The sequence below is a fragment of the Mobula hypostoma genome, chromosome 8 (assembly GCF_963921235.1).
Source record: "Mobula hypostoma chromosome 8, sMobHyp1.1, whole genome shotgun sequence".
In the NCBI taxonomy this organism is placed as follows: Eukaryota; Metazoa; Chordata; class Chondrichthyes; order Myliobatiformes; family Myliobatidae; genus Mobula; species Mobula hypostoma.
In genome coordinates, this window is record NC_086104.1 from 38,314,880 (window position 1) to 38,329,644 (window position 14,765).

General features: G+C 41.3%; 1 protein-coding gene across 5 annotated transcripts in view; it reads right to left on the reverse strand.

Moving 5' to 3' along the window:
- LOC134350477 (metastasis-associated protein MTA3-like) overlaps positions 1–14,765 on the reverse strand; it is a 216,570-nt gene that overhangs the window by 153,926 nt on the left and 47,879 nt on the right. For all 5 annotated transcript variants that reach the window (XM_063055687.1, XM_063055686.1, XM_063055690.1 and 2 more), the window contains exon 4: positions 12,548–12,674. In XM_063055687.1, the coding sequence (XP_062911757.1) occupies positions 12,548–12,674 (127 nt within the window). The remainder of the gene's footprint in view (positions 1–12,547; positions 12,675–14,765) is intronic.

Consider the following 14,765-nt stretch of genomic DNA (forward strand, 5'->3'; position numbering starts at 1 on the left):
AAAATATACTTCTACTACTAATCTGTGTGCGACTAGAGCCTGTAACTTACATTTTGATAATGAGCTTTCGGGCCAACTGAACAATCTGCCGCTTTTATTATTTCTGAGGAAATTCAGTGTAGTTGATAGTAAGCTGAAACGCAAACCCATGATCAGCTCCAAATCTGGACCAACTCGCCAATTAAAGTGTTGAGCAAGATCGAAATCAGAAAAGGACGAGAGCAGAAGGCGAACAGGTGTTCAGCGCTGTCTACCTGCTTTTAACCGGTCTCCCTTTCTCTCACTCACTTCTGCTTGAAGAAGGTACAGGGATCTTGGGACTTGGGCAAGGTTTGATTGGCTCACTTTGTGGATTGGATTCATTTTTAGGTGACTCTGCAGTTCATGTTATGTGTGTTTCTAGTTACTCTTTTTTATTGCTATTTGCGTAATTTTGATCAGGCAGACTGGCTCTGTGGTTTACAGTCAATGATCCACATGCACAGCGCTAAATTTAACTGAACTGAACATTCCGAGACTGCTTAAAGGACTCTGTGGTTTGATGTTTAATATTCTGTATGTTACTTGCTCATGTTTTGCTGTTTGCACAATTGTTCTTTTCCTTCGCGCATTGGGTGCTTGATGTTTTTTTTTGAATGAGTTCCATGGTGTTTCCTTGTTTTGTGGCTGACTGCAGGAAAGATAAATCTTAGGGTTGTATACTGCACACATACTTCGATAATAAAAGTACTTTGAACCTTAAAGATGACAGATGACAAATTGGGAGACTAAAGATAGACAAAATAGGTAGAAATAGAGAAGGCAAAGAAAGGGCAGAAGAAGACAGTCAAAGGCAGGGTCAACATAAAAACAGGAGGATGATTAGTGGAAGAACAAAAGTTGCAAATACTGGGCTCTAATAAGGAAAATAATAAGTGCAACCCGATAAGAGAGGGATGATGGGAGGCACGAACCAGATGACAGAGGAGATGGGGAGACCCTGTTGAAAATACATGTGTGGGTAATAGGTGACTGAAACCCAGGGGGTGGAATTAGAACAAAATTACACGATGCAGATAGATAAGAGGGTGTGGGCCCAAGTTTTTTGGGGATGGGGAGGCGGAGAAGGGGAAAAAGTTTGGGTGCAAGTTTAAAAAGTTGGAAGATTAAATAACCATAGCACTGAGTTGTAGGCATAATTTGAGGTATTACTTTTCAAGTTTTATTTAGCCTCACCACAGGAGTGGAGAAGGCAAAAGACAGACATGTTGGTATGGGAAATGACATAAAATGGCACGCAACCACTAAGCTAAACCAGTATCACAGATGGATGACTTACAACTGAAAAGTTCTGATACATGCAGTGAGTGATAACCAGAAGTTGTAGAAATTAGTACCAAGTCTGGAAGTCTACAGTGTATCCAGGTAAAAGATGAAGTTTTGTGACAGTAGAGAAGGAGACAGAAAGCATAAATGATAAGCCAGTTGGCCCAACATCTGTCAGTAGGAAAACACTGCTATCTATTATTAAGGAGGCAACAGCAGAACATTCAGAAAACCACTAAGCAACACACACTGAAGGGTCTCTGCCTGAAACCTTGACTATACTCTTTTCCATAGATGCTGCCTGGCCTGCTGAGTTCCTCCAGCATTTTGTGTCTATCGCCTTCGATGGGAGTTCAGTAAAACCCTCTCTCACTGCTCCCCTTCTGTGATCCCTGCGGCCTTCGCTTCGACAGAAAAACACTAGTCAAACAAGCAAAGTCAAAATGATTTTAAAATATGAAATTTCATTTGACAAATTTGTTAGTAATCCCTGATGATGTAATACAAAGGAATTTCCTATGTAGATTTCCAAGGAGCATTTAAAAATATGTCACATAAAAGATAGTTGCACAAAATAAGAACGCATAATGTTAGGAGTAATGGCTATCGAATAGAAAGCAGTCAATATAAATGGATCGGTTTTAGATTGACAAACATTAACTTGTAAAGTCTCACTGGGTACAGGTAATGTTCAAAATCTATGTTAAGGACTTGGTTTAAGGTGCCATCTGTACTGTAGACAAATTTGCTGATGATGCAAAGATATATGGATTAGCAAGTGGAGAAAATATAAAGAGCCTGAAAAGGCCTAATGATAGACTTAAGTGCGTGGGAAAGAAGCACTATGATTTTTAAGCCAAATCTATAACTCAGCATGTACAAAAAATAATCTTTTAGAATAAAACTTGATAAGATTTTGTTTTTGCTAAAGACACCAGTATCAAGACTTAGGGTCTAAAAGCCAATTCTACCAGACAAGAACCAATGATGTTACAGTATGAGTCAATACTGGATAGAAACAAAGGAAAATTTGATGTGAGCATTAGGACTGATGGGCAGAATTCATAAAACTGAAAACACATTAGTGGCCAAATGATCACTACTAAAAGCTCCTGACGAAGTTAGTCCTGACGAAGGGTCTCGGCCTGAAACGTCGACTGCGCCTCTTCCTATAGATGCTGCTTGGCCTGCTGCGTTCACCAGCAACTTTGATGTATGTTGCTTGAATTTCCAGCATCTGCAGAATTCCTGTTGTTTACTACTAAAAGCTCTTACTCTTTTCCCAAATAAATAAGATTTTTATACCCAGCTATAACCGCAACAAAATTATTTCAGGTAAGCTCAGAATACATTTTGACAAAAATGAAATTGGATTTGGCATAGAAATTGGCATGTTCCGAAAAGGAACAAGGACAATGATGGCGTGGTCTAAGGGAAACTTGGAGCACCTGAGATGTCCTAAATTTTGTCAAGAAAAAAGGCTGTGCATGGAGAAGAAGCAATGAGACTTTTTTTTTTTAAAAAAGCCAGATCTATAAAGTTTAGGAAACTAAAATCAGGCTGAGCCCTTGTGGAATATGAAGATAGCAGGAAAGTGCACAAGCTGACAATTAGGAAGGCCAAAAGAGGCCATTACATGTCTTTAGTTAGCAGTGTTAAGAAAAATTCCAAGGTATTTTCTACTTGTATTTAAAAAAGGATAACTATGGAGATGGCAAGTTCACTCAAAGATAAAGGAGAGAATTTGTGCTTGGAGTCAGAGCAAGTGGTTGAGGTACTAAATGAGTACATTGTTTTGCTATTTACCGAGGAGAAGGAATTGGAGGACAGTGAAAACAGAGTGGGGCATATGCTGGAATATTTTGAAATTCAGGAGGAGACAGAGCTAGGTCTTCTGAAAACATTAATGTGGATATGTCTCCACGGTCTAAAAGTATATATCCCAGATTCTTGAAAGAAACAAATGAGATGATTAATGGGGCTTTGACAAACATCTTTGTGTCCTCACTGTCAATAGGCCAGGTCCCAGCGCACTGGAGAATAGCAAATATTGTGCCTTTCTTTAAAGAAGGGAAATAGGTAATTTTACACCAGTGAGGCTCATGTCAGTGATGGCTAAGTTATTGGAGAGGATACTAAATGATATGATTTAACGAATATTTGGAAAGGCATGGCCTGTTTAGGGACAGTCAGTATATTCACATGGGCTTTAGAAACATAGAAAACCTACAGCACAATACAGGCCCTTCGGCCCACAAAGCTGTGCCGAACATGTTCTTACCTTAGAACTATCTAGGCTTACCCATAGCCCTCTATTTTTCTAAGCTCCATGTACCCATTTAGGAGTCTCTTAAAAGGCCCTATCGTTTCTGCTCCACCACCGCTGCCGGCAGTCCATTCCACACACTCACCACTCTCTGCGTAAAAAAAATTACCCCTGACATCTCCTCTCCACCTACTTCCAAGCACCTTAAAACTATGCCCTCTTGTGCTAGCCCTTTCAGCCCTGGGAATAAGCCTCTGACTATCCACACGATCAAAGCCTCTCATCATCTTATACACCTCTGTCAGGTCACCTCTCATCCTCCATCGCTCCAAGGAGAAAAGGCTGAGTTCACTCAACCTATTCTCATAAGGCATGCTCCCCAATCCAGGCAACATCCTTGTAAATCTTCTCTGCACCCTTGCTATGGTTTCCATGTCTTTCCTGTAGTGACGCAACCAGAATTGAACGCAGTACTCCAAGTGGGGTCTGATCATGGTCCTATATAGCTTTAGTAAGATATTTGACAAAGTCTCTCATGGTAGATTGATTCAGAAGCTAAAGATGTATGGAATCCAGGGTGAAATGCAAGCTTGGATTCAGAACTAGCTTGCCATAGAGTAAGGGTAGAAGGCTGTTATTCTAGTTGGAGGTTCGTGACCAGTGGATACGAGGATCAGTGTTGGGAATTACGTTGTTTGTGGTGATGGGTCGATTAGCAAGGTCGCAGATGACCCCAAGACTGGTGGAAAGGCAGACAATATAAAGGACTATCAGAGAGTACAGCTGGATATACAGCAGATCAGTTACAGATACGGGCAAAGGAGTGGCATATGAAGTTTAATTGGGTAAGGATGAGGTGTTGTACTTCGGGAGGTAAAATGAAAGGAGAAAGGATACAGTTAATGGTAGATCCTTAACAGCATTGAGATTCAAAGATTCAAAGTATGTATGCAGTATACAACCCTGAGAGCTGTCTTCCCCACAGAGTACACTGCATACATACTTTGATAATTAATGCACATTGATACAGATAATTCTTAGGGTACAGCTCTGTATTTCACAGCAAGTGGCTATACAAGTGAATAAAGTAGTAACGAAAGGGTATGGAATGCTTGCCTTATCAATAGAGGTGTTGAGATTAAGAGTAAGCAAGTATTGCTGCAGCTGTATAAAACTTTGGACAGACCACATTTGGAAGTATTGTGCGCAGTTCCGGTTGCCCCATTATAGGCAGGATGTGGAGTCTGTGAAAAAGGTACAAAAGATGTTTACCAGGATGTTTTCTGGATTAAGGGGCATGGGCTACAAGGACAGGTTAGACAAATTTGGGCAACGCACACAAAATACTGGAGGAACTCAGCAGGTAAGGCAGCAACTGTGGAGGGGGAATAAACAGTTGACATTTCAGGCAGAGACCATTCATCATGATTCACCCTAAAGATCTGTGGCAAACAAACTTAATAGCTAAAAAATGTGGTGGAGCCAAAAATCTTATCAAATTTCAGTACTCAGACATGCACTTGAAGAACCATAATCTACCAAACAATGCATCTTGATATGGGATGCAGAATTACTTCAACTTGCCCATTACTTAGACCAAGAAGAAACATTAGACCAAATAATCTCCTTTCTGTACTGTAATTTTTTTATGATTCTCTAATGTGTAAGAGCTACACAGATTCAGAGAGGCAACAAATTGCATATTAAATGTAAAAACAGCCTATAAGAAAAAAAACAACAGGAATTCTGTAGATGCTGGAAATTCAAGCAACATACATCAAAGTTGCTGGTGAACGCAGCAGGCCAAGCAGCATCTATAGGAAGAGGTGCAGTCGACGTTTCAGGCCGAGACCCTTCGTCAGGACTAACTGAAGGAAGAGTGAGTAAGGGATTTGAAAGTTGGAGGGGGAGGGGGAGGGGGAGATCCAAAATGATAGGAGAAGACAGGAGGGGGAGGGATAGAGCCGAGAGCTGGACAGGTGATAGGCAAAAGGGGATATGAGAGGATCATGGGACAGGAGGTCCGGGAAGAAAGACAGGGGGGGGGGTGACCCAGAGGATGGGCAAGAGGTATATTCAGAGGGACAGAGGGAGAAAAAGGAGAGTGAGAGAAAGAATGTGTGCATAAAAATGAGTAACAAATGGGGTACGAGGGGGAGGTGGGGCCTTAGCGGAAGTTAGAGAAGTCGATGTTCATGCCGTCAGGTTGGAGGCTACCCAGACGGAATATAAGGTGTTGTTCCTCTAACCTGAGTGTGGCTTCATCTCCACAGTAGAGGAGGCCGTGGACAGACATGTCAGAATGGGAATGGGATGTAAAATAAAATGTGTGGCCACTGGGAGATCCTGCTTTCTCTGGCGTACAGAGCGTAGATGTTCAGCAAAGCGGTCTCCCAGTCTGTGTCGGGTCTCACCAATATATAAAAGGCCACATCGGGAGCACCGGACGCAGTATATCACCCCAGTCGACTCACAGGTGAAGTGATGCCTCACCTGGAAGGACTGTTTGGGGCCCTGAATGGTGGTAAGGGAGGAAGTGTAAGGGCATGTGTAGCACTTGTTCCGCTTACACGGATAAGTCCTTACTTAGCGGAATTAGTCCTTACTCTTAATAATTTCTCCTTTGGCTCCTCCCATTTCCTCCAAACTAAAGGTGTAGCTATGGGCACCCGTATGGGTCCTAGCTATGCCTGCCTTTTTCTTGGGTTTGTGGAACAATCTATGTTCCGTGCCTATTCTGGTATCTGTCCCCCACTTTTCCTTCGCTACATCGACGACTGCATTGGCGCTGCTTCCTGCACGCATGCAGAACTCGTTGACTTTATTAACTTTGCCTCCAACTCTCACCCTGCCCTCAAGTTTACCTGGTCCATTTCCGACACCTCCCTCCCCTTTCTAGATCTTTCTGTCTCTGTCTCTGGAGACAGCTTATCCACTGATGTCTACTATAAGCCTACTGACTCTCACAGCTATCTGGACTATTCCTCTTCTCACCCTGTCTCTTGCAAAAACGCCATCCCCTTCTCGCAATTCCTCCGTCTCCGCCGCATCTGCTCTCAGGATGAGGCTTTTCATTCTAGGACGAGGGAGATGTCTTCATTTTTTAAAGAAAGGGGCTTCCCTTCCTCCACTATCAACTCTGCTCTTAAACGTATCTCCCCCATTTCACGTACATCTGCTTTCACTCCATCCTCCCACCACCCCACTAGGAATAGGGTTCCCCTGGTCCTCACCTACCACCCCACCAGCCTCCGGGTCCAACATATTATTTTCCGTAACTTCCGCCACCTCCAACGGGATCCCACCACTAAGCACATCTTTCCCTTCCCCCCTCTCTCTGCATTCCGCAGGGATCGCTCCCTACACAACTCCCTTGTCCATTCGTCCCCCCCATCCCTCCCCACTGATCTCCCTCCTGGCACTTATCCGTGTAAGCGGAACAAGTGCTACACATGCCCTTACACTTCCTCCCTTACCACCATTCAGGGCCCCAAACAGTCCTTCCAGGTGAGGCATCACTTCACCTGTGAGTCGACTGGGGTGATATACTGCATCCGGTGTTCCCGATGTGGCCTTTTATATATTGGTGAGACCCGACACAGACTGGGAGACCGCTTTGCTGAACATCTACGCTCTGTCCGCCAGAGAAAGCAGGATCTCCCAGTGGCCACACATTTTAATTCCACATCCCATTCCCATTCTGACATGTCTGTCCACGGCCTACTCTACTGTGGAGATGAAGCCACACTCAGGTTGGAGGAACAACACCTTATATTCCGTCTGGGTAGCCTCCAACCTGATGGCATGAACATCAACTTCTCTAACTTCCGCTAAGGCCCCACCTCCCCCTCGTACCCCATTTGTTACTCATTTTTATGCACACATTCTTTCTCTCACTCTCCTTTTTCTCCTTCTGTCCCTCTGAATATACCTCTTGCCCATCCTCTGGGTCACCCCCCCCTTGTCTTTTTTCCCGGACCTCCTGTCCCATGATCCTCTCGTATCCCCTTTTGCCTATCACCTGTCCAGCTCTCGGCTCTATCCCTCCCCCTCCTGTCTTCTCCTATCATTTTGGATCTCCCCCTCCCCCTCCAACTTTCAAATCCCTTACTCACTCTTCCTTCAGTTAGTCCTGACGAAGGGTCTCGGCCTGAAACGTCGACTGCACCTCTTCCTATAGATGCTGCTTGGCCTGCTGCGTTCACCAGCAACTTTGATGTATGTTATAAGAAAAAAAATCTTATTTTGTTCAAGAGTAATTTCACATTACCAAATATTGAAAAGAAAATAATTCAGTATAACTTGTGAAATTTATGCTAAATTTCCTAATATCCCCCTTTAAGTTTATTACATGGTCACAAATTAACCACGTCTTCAATGAAATCTATCATACAACTTCAATATAAATGTGAGATTGCCAGAAGTCATGTTATCCTCTGGGGTCAGAAATATTTGATCAACACTGCAATTCTGTACATTTTAGATGACTAATAATTATGAGTATAGTGGCTGCATTCATCAAAAATTATTTTAAGACACTTGCACAAAGCAAGAATGTACACTATGATACTAAATTTACCATCTTGGGTTAACAGCACAAGGCCTCATTGCAAACATCTATCAGAACTGTTTAAGAAATACAGTACAGCTATGTTAACTATTAAGCTATTTATGATTTGTGGTAAGCTGTAACTTAAAGGCTTCACTGTTTTGGAAAACTAATCCGAATATGCAAAAATGGGCTCAACTTCCAGGTAAGTAACTTCTTAAACTTTACAAATTCTATCTTCTGCACATTGCCTGCAATGTTAAGAATATCCGTCATTATTGATTTCAATGGAGATATGGATATTCAAATGTGAATTATTTTCCTATTAAAACAAAAATAGAGTTTGAAGGATACCCAGTTTACTCTGTTCAGAGAAAACAACTTCTCATTTATTATGTTCTAATGGCTGAAGGGTACACTTTCCAAAGGCCAATTAAATGTCACTGATGGAACATAGAATAGTACAGCACAGTACAGGCCCTTCGGCCCACCTTGTTGTGCCGACCCTCAAACCCTGCCTCCCATGTAACCCCCCCACCTTAAATTCCTCCATATACCTGCCTAGTAGTCTCTTAAATTTCGCTTGTGTATCTGCCTCCACCACTGACTCAGTCAGTGTATTCCACGCACCAACCACTCTCTGAGTAAAAAACCTTCCTCTAATATCCCCCTTGAACTTCCCATCCCTTACCTTAAAGACATGTCCCCTTGTATTGAGCAGTGGTGCCCTGGGGAAGAGGCGCTGGCTATCCACTCTATCTATTCCTCTTAATATCTTATATACCTCTATCATGTCTCCTCTCATTCTCCTCCTCTCCAAAGAGTAAAGCCCTAGCTCCCTTAATCTCTGATCATAATCTATACTATCTAAACCAGGCAGCATCCTGGTAAATCTCCTCTGTACCTTTCCCAATGCTTCCACATCCTTCCTATAGTGAGGCGACCAGAACTAGACATAGTACTCCAAGTGTGGCCTAACCAGAGTTTTATAGAGCTGCATCATTACCTCGCAACTCAAACTCTATTCCTCGACTTATGAAAGCTAACACCCCATAAGCTTTCTTAACTACCCTATCCACCTGTGAGGCAACTTTCAGGGATCTGTGGACATGTACCCTGAGATCCCTCTGCTCCTCCACACTACCAAGTATCCTGCCATTTACTTTGTACTCTGCCTTGTACCACCTCACACTTCTCCGGGTTGAACTCCATTTGCCACTTCTCAGCCCACTTCTGCAACCTATCAATGTCTCTCTGCGATCTTCGACAATCTTCTACACTATCTACAACACCACCAACCTTTGTGTCATCTGCAAACTTGCCAACCCACCCTTCTACCCCCATATCCAGGTCATTAATAAAAATCACAAAAAGTAGAGGTCCCAGAACCGATCCTTGTGGGATACCACTAGTCACAGCCCTCCAATCCAAATGTACTCCCTACACCACAACCTCTGCCTTCTGCAGGCAAGCCAATGACGATAAAGGCAATTCCCTTCACTGCATCTAATAAAATATTTATATTGACTGATATACCTATATTAATTGACAGCATCCTGAAAAAGGGTCTCGGCCCGAAATGTCGACTTTTTATTCAATTCCACAGATGCTGCCTGACCTGCGGAGTTCCTCCAGCATTTTCTATGTGTTACTTTAAGTTTTGAGAATATTTATTGAAAGCTTCTGAGGACAAAGGAAAACTGCAATGATGATAATTCAATGGCATTGACAAGTACAGGTGTAACCACAAGGATGCAAGATTAAGTGAATCTTTTGTACTCAATGGAAGCAAAGTTAGAGAAACTGTACAGGTGTACCAAAAGACAAGACAAAATGCTTCCATAGTTGTTGGAAAATTATTTTTGTATTTCTAGATACTATTTAGAGACTAATATTTAAAGACAGTTACTAGAACCACGCAAACTTCTGCCATTAATTTCCACAAATAACTTCTGCACAGATTTGTTGTACACTGGCAACAACACAAGTTCCTGTTGAAAAAACGGTCCTAAGAGTTGACAGAATACATTGAAATGTTCCAGTTGTAATTTTTACAAAAGGGTATTACATTCTATTGGACGGCAAATATGAGCACCAATTAACTGCCTTTTGCTTTCTTTCATCGTGTTGAAGCACTTCTTAATGAATTGATTAACATCACTGGAATAACTTAGAAATGTTACAAAGAGTGGAAAAAAAGGTATTGCATTTACCAGGTCTAATAGGTGCAGGACAAAGGCTGGATGTCATTAGGTTATTTTAATAGCGGATGATCTTTACTTATTCTTTACAACTTAATGTGAGATCTACCAAATTCATGCACCTTTAACTGTAATTAGAATTTTTTTAATGGGACAATTGGTGATTTTTTTAAATATATGATGAACACCAGCAAAGCAGTTTAAACAGATATAACATGACTTGTAGCATCAGAGACCAGAGTGCAATTTCTGATGCTACAAGTAATGTCCGTGTGGACTTTGCACATTTTCCGTGTGATTAGTTTCATCCAGTTTTCCTTTGACATTTCATAGATATTCATTCTGGTTAAGTTAAATGGGTAAATTGCCCCCAGCGTGCAATTGGGATTAACGCAGGATTCATATGAATGCATAGTGATGGTTGGTATGGACCCAGTGGGTTGAAGGGTCTCTTTCTGTGCTTATCCCATGAAGAGCCAAATCATTATTTATATGTATTCTCTTTCAGTTCCAACAATCGTCAAAAAAATGAGTAAGAAACTTACAAAACATTTACTTAGTATAACTGAGAAAGGTAGCTTTGTTCAGGGAAATGCATGGCAAAGGCTTTAAAATAGCTTTTTTATTTAATATAAAGTGGAAAGACAAGGAAAATATTGGAAAGATTTAAGCTTCAGGCCCAAATATATGGCTTGTGGTTTCAGTACATAGTGAGGAAGCACAGCGTCAATCTTCCTTACATGAATGTAAATCTCATTGGATGTTGGATTCAAAACACAGCTCACAATCAAATAGTACAATGTCGCTTTAAACACTGGATCATAGGAGATCACAGGCAAATAAACACTAGGAGTAAGTAGAAGAGCTACACTTTGACTTGGACAACTTGAAGAGTGAGAAGTTAGGAGCATCTGTGTTGTTCAAAATATATAGGAACTGCATGCAACTTAATAATAAGGTATTAAAGCAAATCAGCTTGTTGTCAACAGCACACGCACAGCATCTTTAAAAATAGTAATATGTCCCTAAGGACTTCATGCAGCATTATAAAACATTCATGGACTAAATGATCTGTTTCTGTATCATAGGCTGTAATTGTATGTTTTTATCTCATTTGATTTGATCTTATTTAAAGATACAGCACAGACCAGTCTCATCCGGACCAACAAGCCACACTGCCCAACAACCCACCTATTTAACCCTAGCCTAATCACAGGAGAATTTCCCATGACCAATGAACCTATTAACCGGTAAGTTTTTGGAATGTGGGAGGAAACCTACGTGCAGCGCAGGGAGGACATACAAACTCCTTTCATATGCTGCAAGTTGCAGAGGAAGACAGGCAATAGAGAAGATGGAAGGAATGTATATGATAAGGTAGAGATCAAGGGAGACTGAATGATCCCAAAAGTCAGTTGATAGAGGCTAAAAGCTAATTAATAATAAATTATTGATGTAGAGGAAATGCAAATGGAATGAGATGGGCAAAAAGGGGAGAGAGAGCAAATAAATACAGAAATATACAAAATAATAACAGAAAATGTTGAAAATATTCAGCAGGGTTAGGCCGTGACTACGGGAAAAAGAATAGAACTGTTCTGTATCATCAACACGAGATTCTGGAAATCTTGAGCAACACACACAAATGCTGGTAGAAGGGCACCAAGACTGGAAAGGAATGGTGCAGAAGTCAGAATTATTTATTCCCTCCATAAATGATGCCGGACTTACTGAGTTTTTCAGTATTTTGCGTGTGTTGTGTTCTGCATCACACCGAGGACTTTTTCTCTCTCTCGCATTCCTCATTTATCTAATTCTATTTACATCTCACCCATTCACATCAGTAATTAACAAGGTTTTACCATCCTCACTTACCTGACACTACCACTATTTGCAAAATTCAGCCACTCTTTCCCTTAGTTGCCTCTACACTTTCCCTTCCTCTTCCACCTAAAATATACTTGTTTACTAATTTTGTAAAGTTATTCCGAAGGGTCATTAAGCTGAAAAGTTAACAGTTTCTCTCTCCATATTGCTGCTTCATCTGATGAATACTTCCAATCTTTTCTGCTTCATTTACACTCCATTGTGCTTATTACACATCAGAATGACAAAATGAGCATTCGGGTTCTTAAATTGAAAAGTTTTCTTTATTATTTCTATATAAATAAAATAAATTTAATGCAGTATAAATGAACTTTTTTTCAATGAATTGCAATTTCATACCTGATATGAGTGGCAGGAAGTGACTCATATTGGCGTGATAGAAATATCTCCCTGTGTTTAAGCTGATGTCTTTGCTTTTCTGTCAAGTCTAAAATACTTGTAGTCTCCAGTTCTTCTTCCATTTCCTCTGCATAAAATAAAAAAAATAAAGGTATTAATAAGGAACTAACTTCTTGAAAAGTTTACAGCAATTAAATTTGATTGTATGGGAAAATTATCTCTGAATAGTAGATTACAGTTGCTTACTATATTCTATACAGTTGGACTAAAGAAGCTTCATGATGTTACAATTATTCATAAGTTAATTCTGATCCGGTAATTAGTTACTATAAAGAGGAGCACCAGAAAGCAGTTACAACAAAGGCAGATAGCTCTTGAAAGTGTTCCTAGCGATTTACTAGAAATAAACTTGACAAAGCTTAGACCTGGCCTTGGCATTGTGCTTGTCAGCAATCTTGATTCAATAAATGAAATTTTTTAAAAATTAGCAGCTAAAAATCAGAGATTAAAAACAGGAAAAGCTAAGGACATTCAGAAGGCCAAGCAGCAAATGCAGAAGAGAAACAGTTAATGATTTAAGTCCAAAACCAGTTATCAGAATTGGGAAAGAGAGAAAGTACACAAAGGTGGAGGAGTGATGGAATGAACAAAGGAAACACCTCTGACAAGGAGAGAGAGCATAAGGACAATACGCTATATTCTCTCCCTAAACAAGATTTAAGCAATACTGTGCTGTCATGAGGAGGAATGACTATGTAATTTCAGAACTGACTGCAAGTTGTCCAAGCACTTCCCAAAGTCCACAGACAGCTGAAACTCAACTCTTCTGCAATATTTGACTCCACATTCAAGGCACATCTCAGTTGTAACACAGTTGCCGAAGATTTTCTGAAAGGCACTACAGTGCACTCAGAGAGGGTTGATATGTCCAAGAAAGGTTGCAAATACATGTCCTAACAACACAAGTCCTAGACAATCTTCAAAGACACCATTACACCTAGAATTGGTTGATCAGCAATGTATTCATATGCACAGCATTTCAAAGACTGTAAACGCTGAGGAATGCAAAACTCTGCAGAATGATCTCCAGCCAAGCTCTCGTACTTGAGTGACACCTTGAATCTGACTTCTACGCGCTTGCTTCTTTCTGGCGGGTCTGCTTTAGATTTTGCCTTGGGGTCTTGGGGCGGTGGGTGGTGGGAGGGGCTTCACATTTTAGTTTGTTTCTCTTTGGGCTATATACATTATTGAAGTACTGGTTGCGTCCTTTTTCCCGGTATCTTTTGTATGTTCTGTTTCCTCTCCGGGTTTGTGGGTCGCGCCTATCGTCAATCCTCCTTGTTGTGGGTTGACTTTAGGATTTATGGAGTCTATTATTAATTTTGTCTCCTGGAATACTAACGGTCTTAATCATCGGTCTGCATCCCAGAGTGCTTAAGGAAGTGGCCCAAGAAATAGTGGATGCATTAGTGATAATTTTTCAAAACTCGTTAGATTCTGGACTAGTTCCTGAGGATTGGAGGGTGGCTAATGTAACCCCACTTTTTAAAAAAGGAGGGAGAGAGAAACCGGGGAATTATAGGCCGGTTAGCCTAACGTCGGTGGTGGGGAAACTGCTGGAGTCAGTTATCAAGGATGTGATAACAGCACATTTGGAAAGCGGTGAAATGATCGGACAAAGTCAGCATGGATTTGTGAAAGGAAAATCATGTCTGACGAATCTCATAGAATTTTTTGAGGATGTAACTAGTAGAGTGGATAGGGGAGAACCAGTGGATGTGGTATATTTGGATTTTCAAAAGGCTTTTGACAAGGTCCCACATAGGAGATTAGTGTGCAAACTTAAAGCACACTGTATTGGGGGTAAGGTATTGGTGTGGGTGGAGAATTGGTTAGCAGACAGGAAGCAAAGAGTGGGAATAAACGGGACCTTTTCAGAATGGCAGGCGGTGACTAGTGGGGTACCGCAAGGCTCAGTGCTGGGACCCCAGTTGTTTACAATATATATTAATGACTTGGATGAGGGAATTAAATGCAGCATCTCCAAGTTTGCGGATGACACAAAGCTGGGTGGCAGTGTTAGCAGTGAGGAGGATGCTAAGAGGATGCAGGGTGACTTGGATAGGTTGGGTGAGTGGGCAAACTCATGGCAGATGCAATTTAATGTGGATAAATGTGAAGTTATCCACTTTGGTGGCAAAAATAGGAAAACAGATTA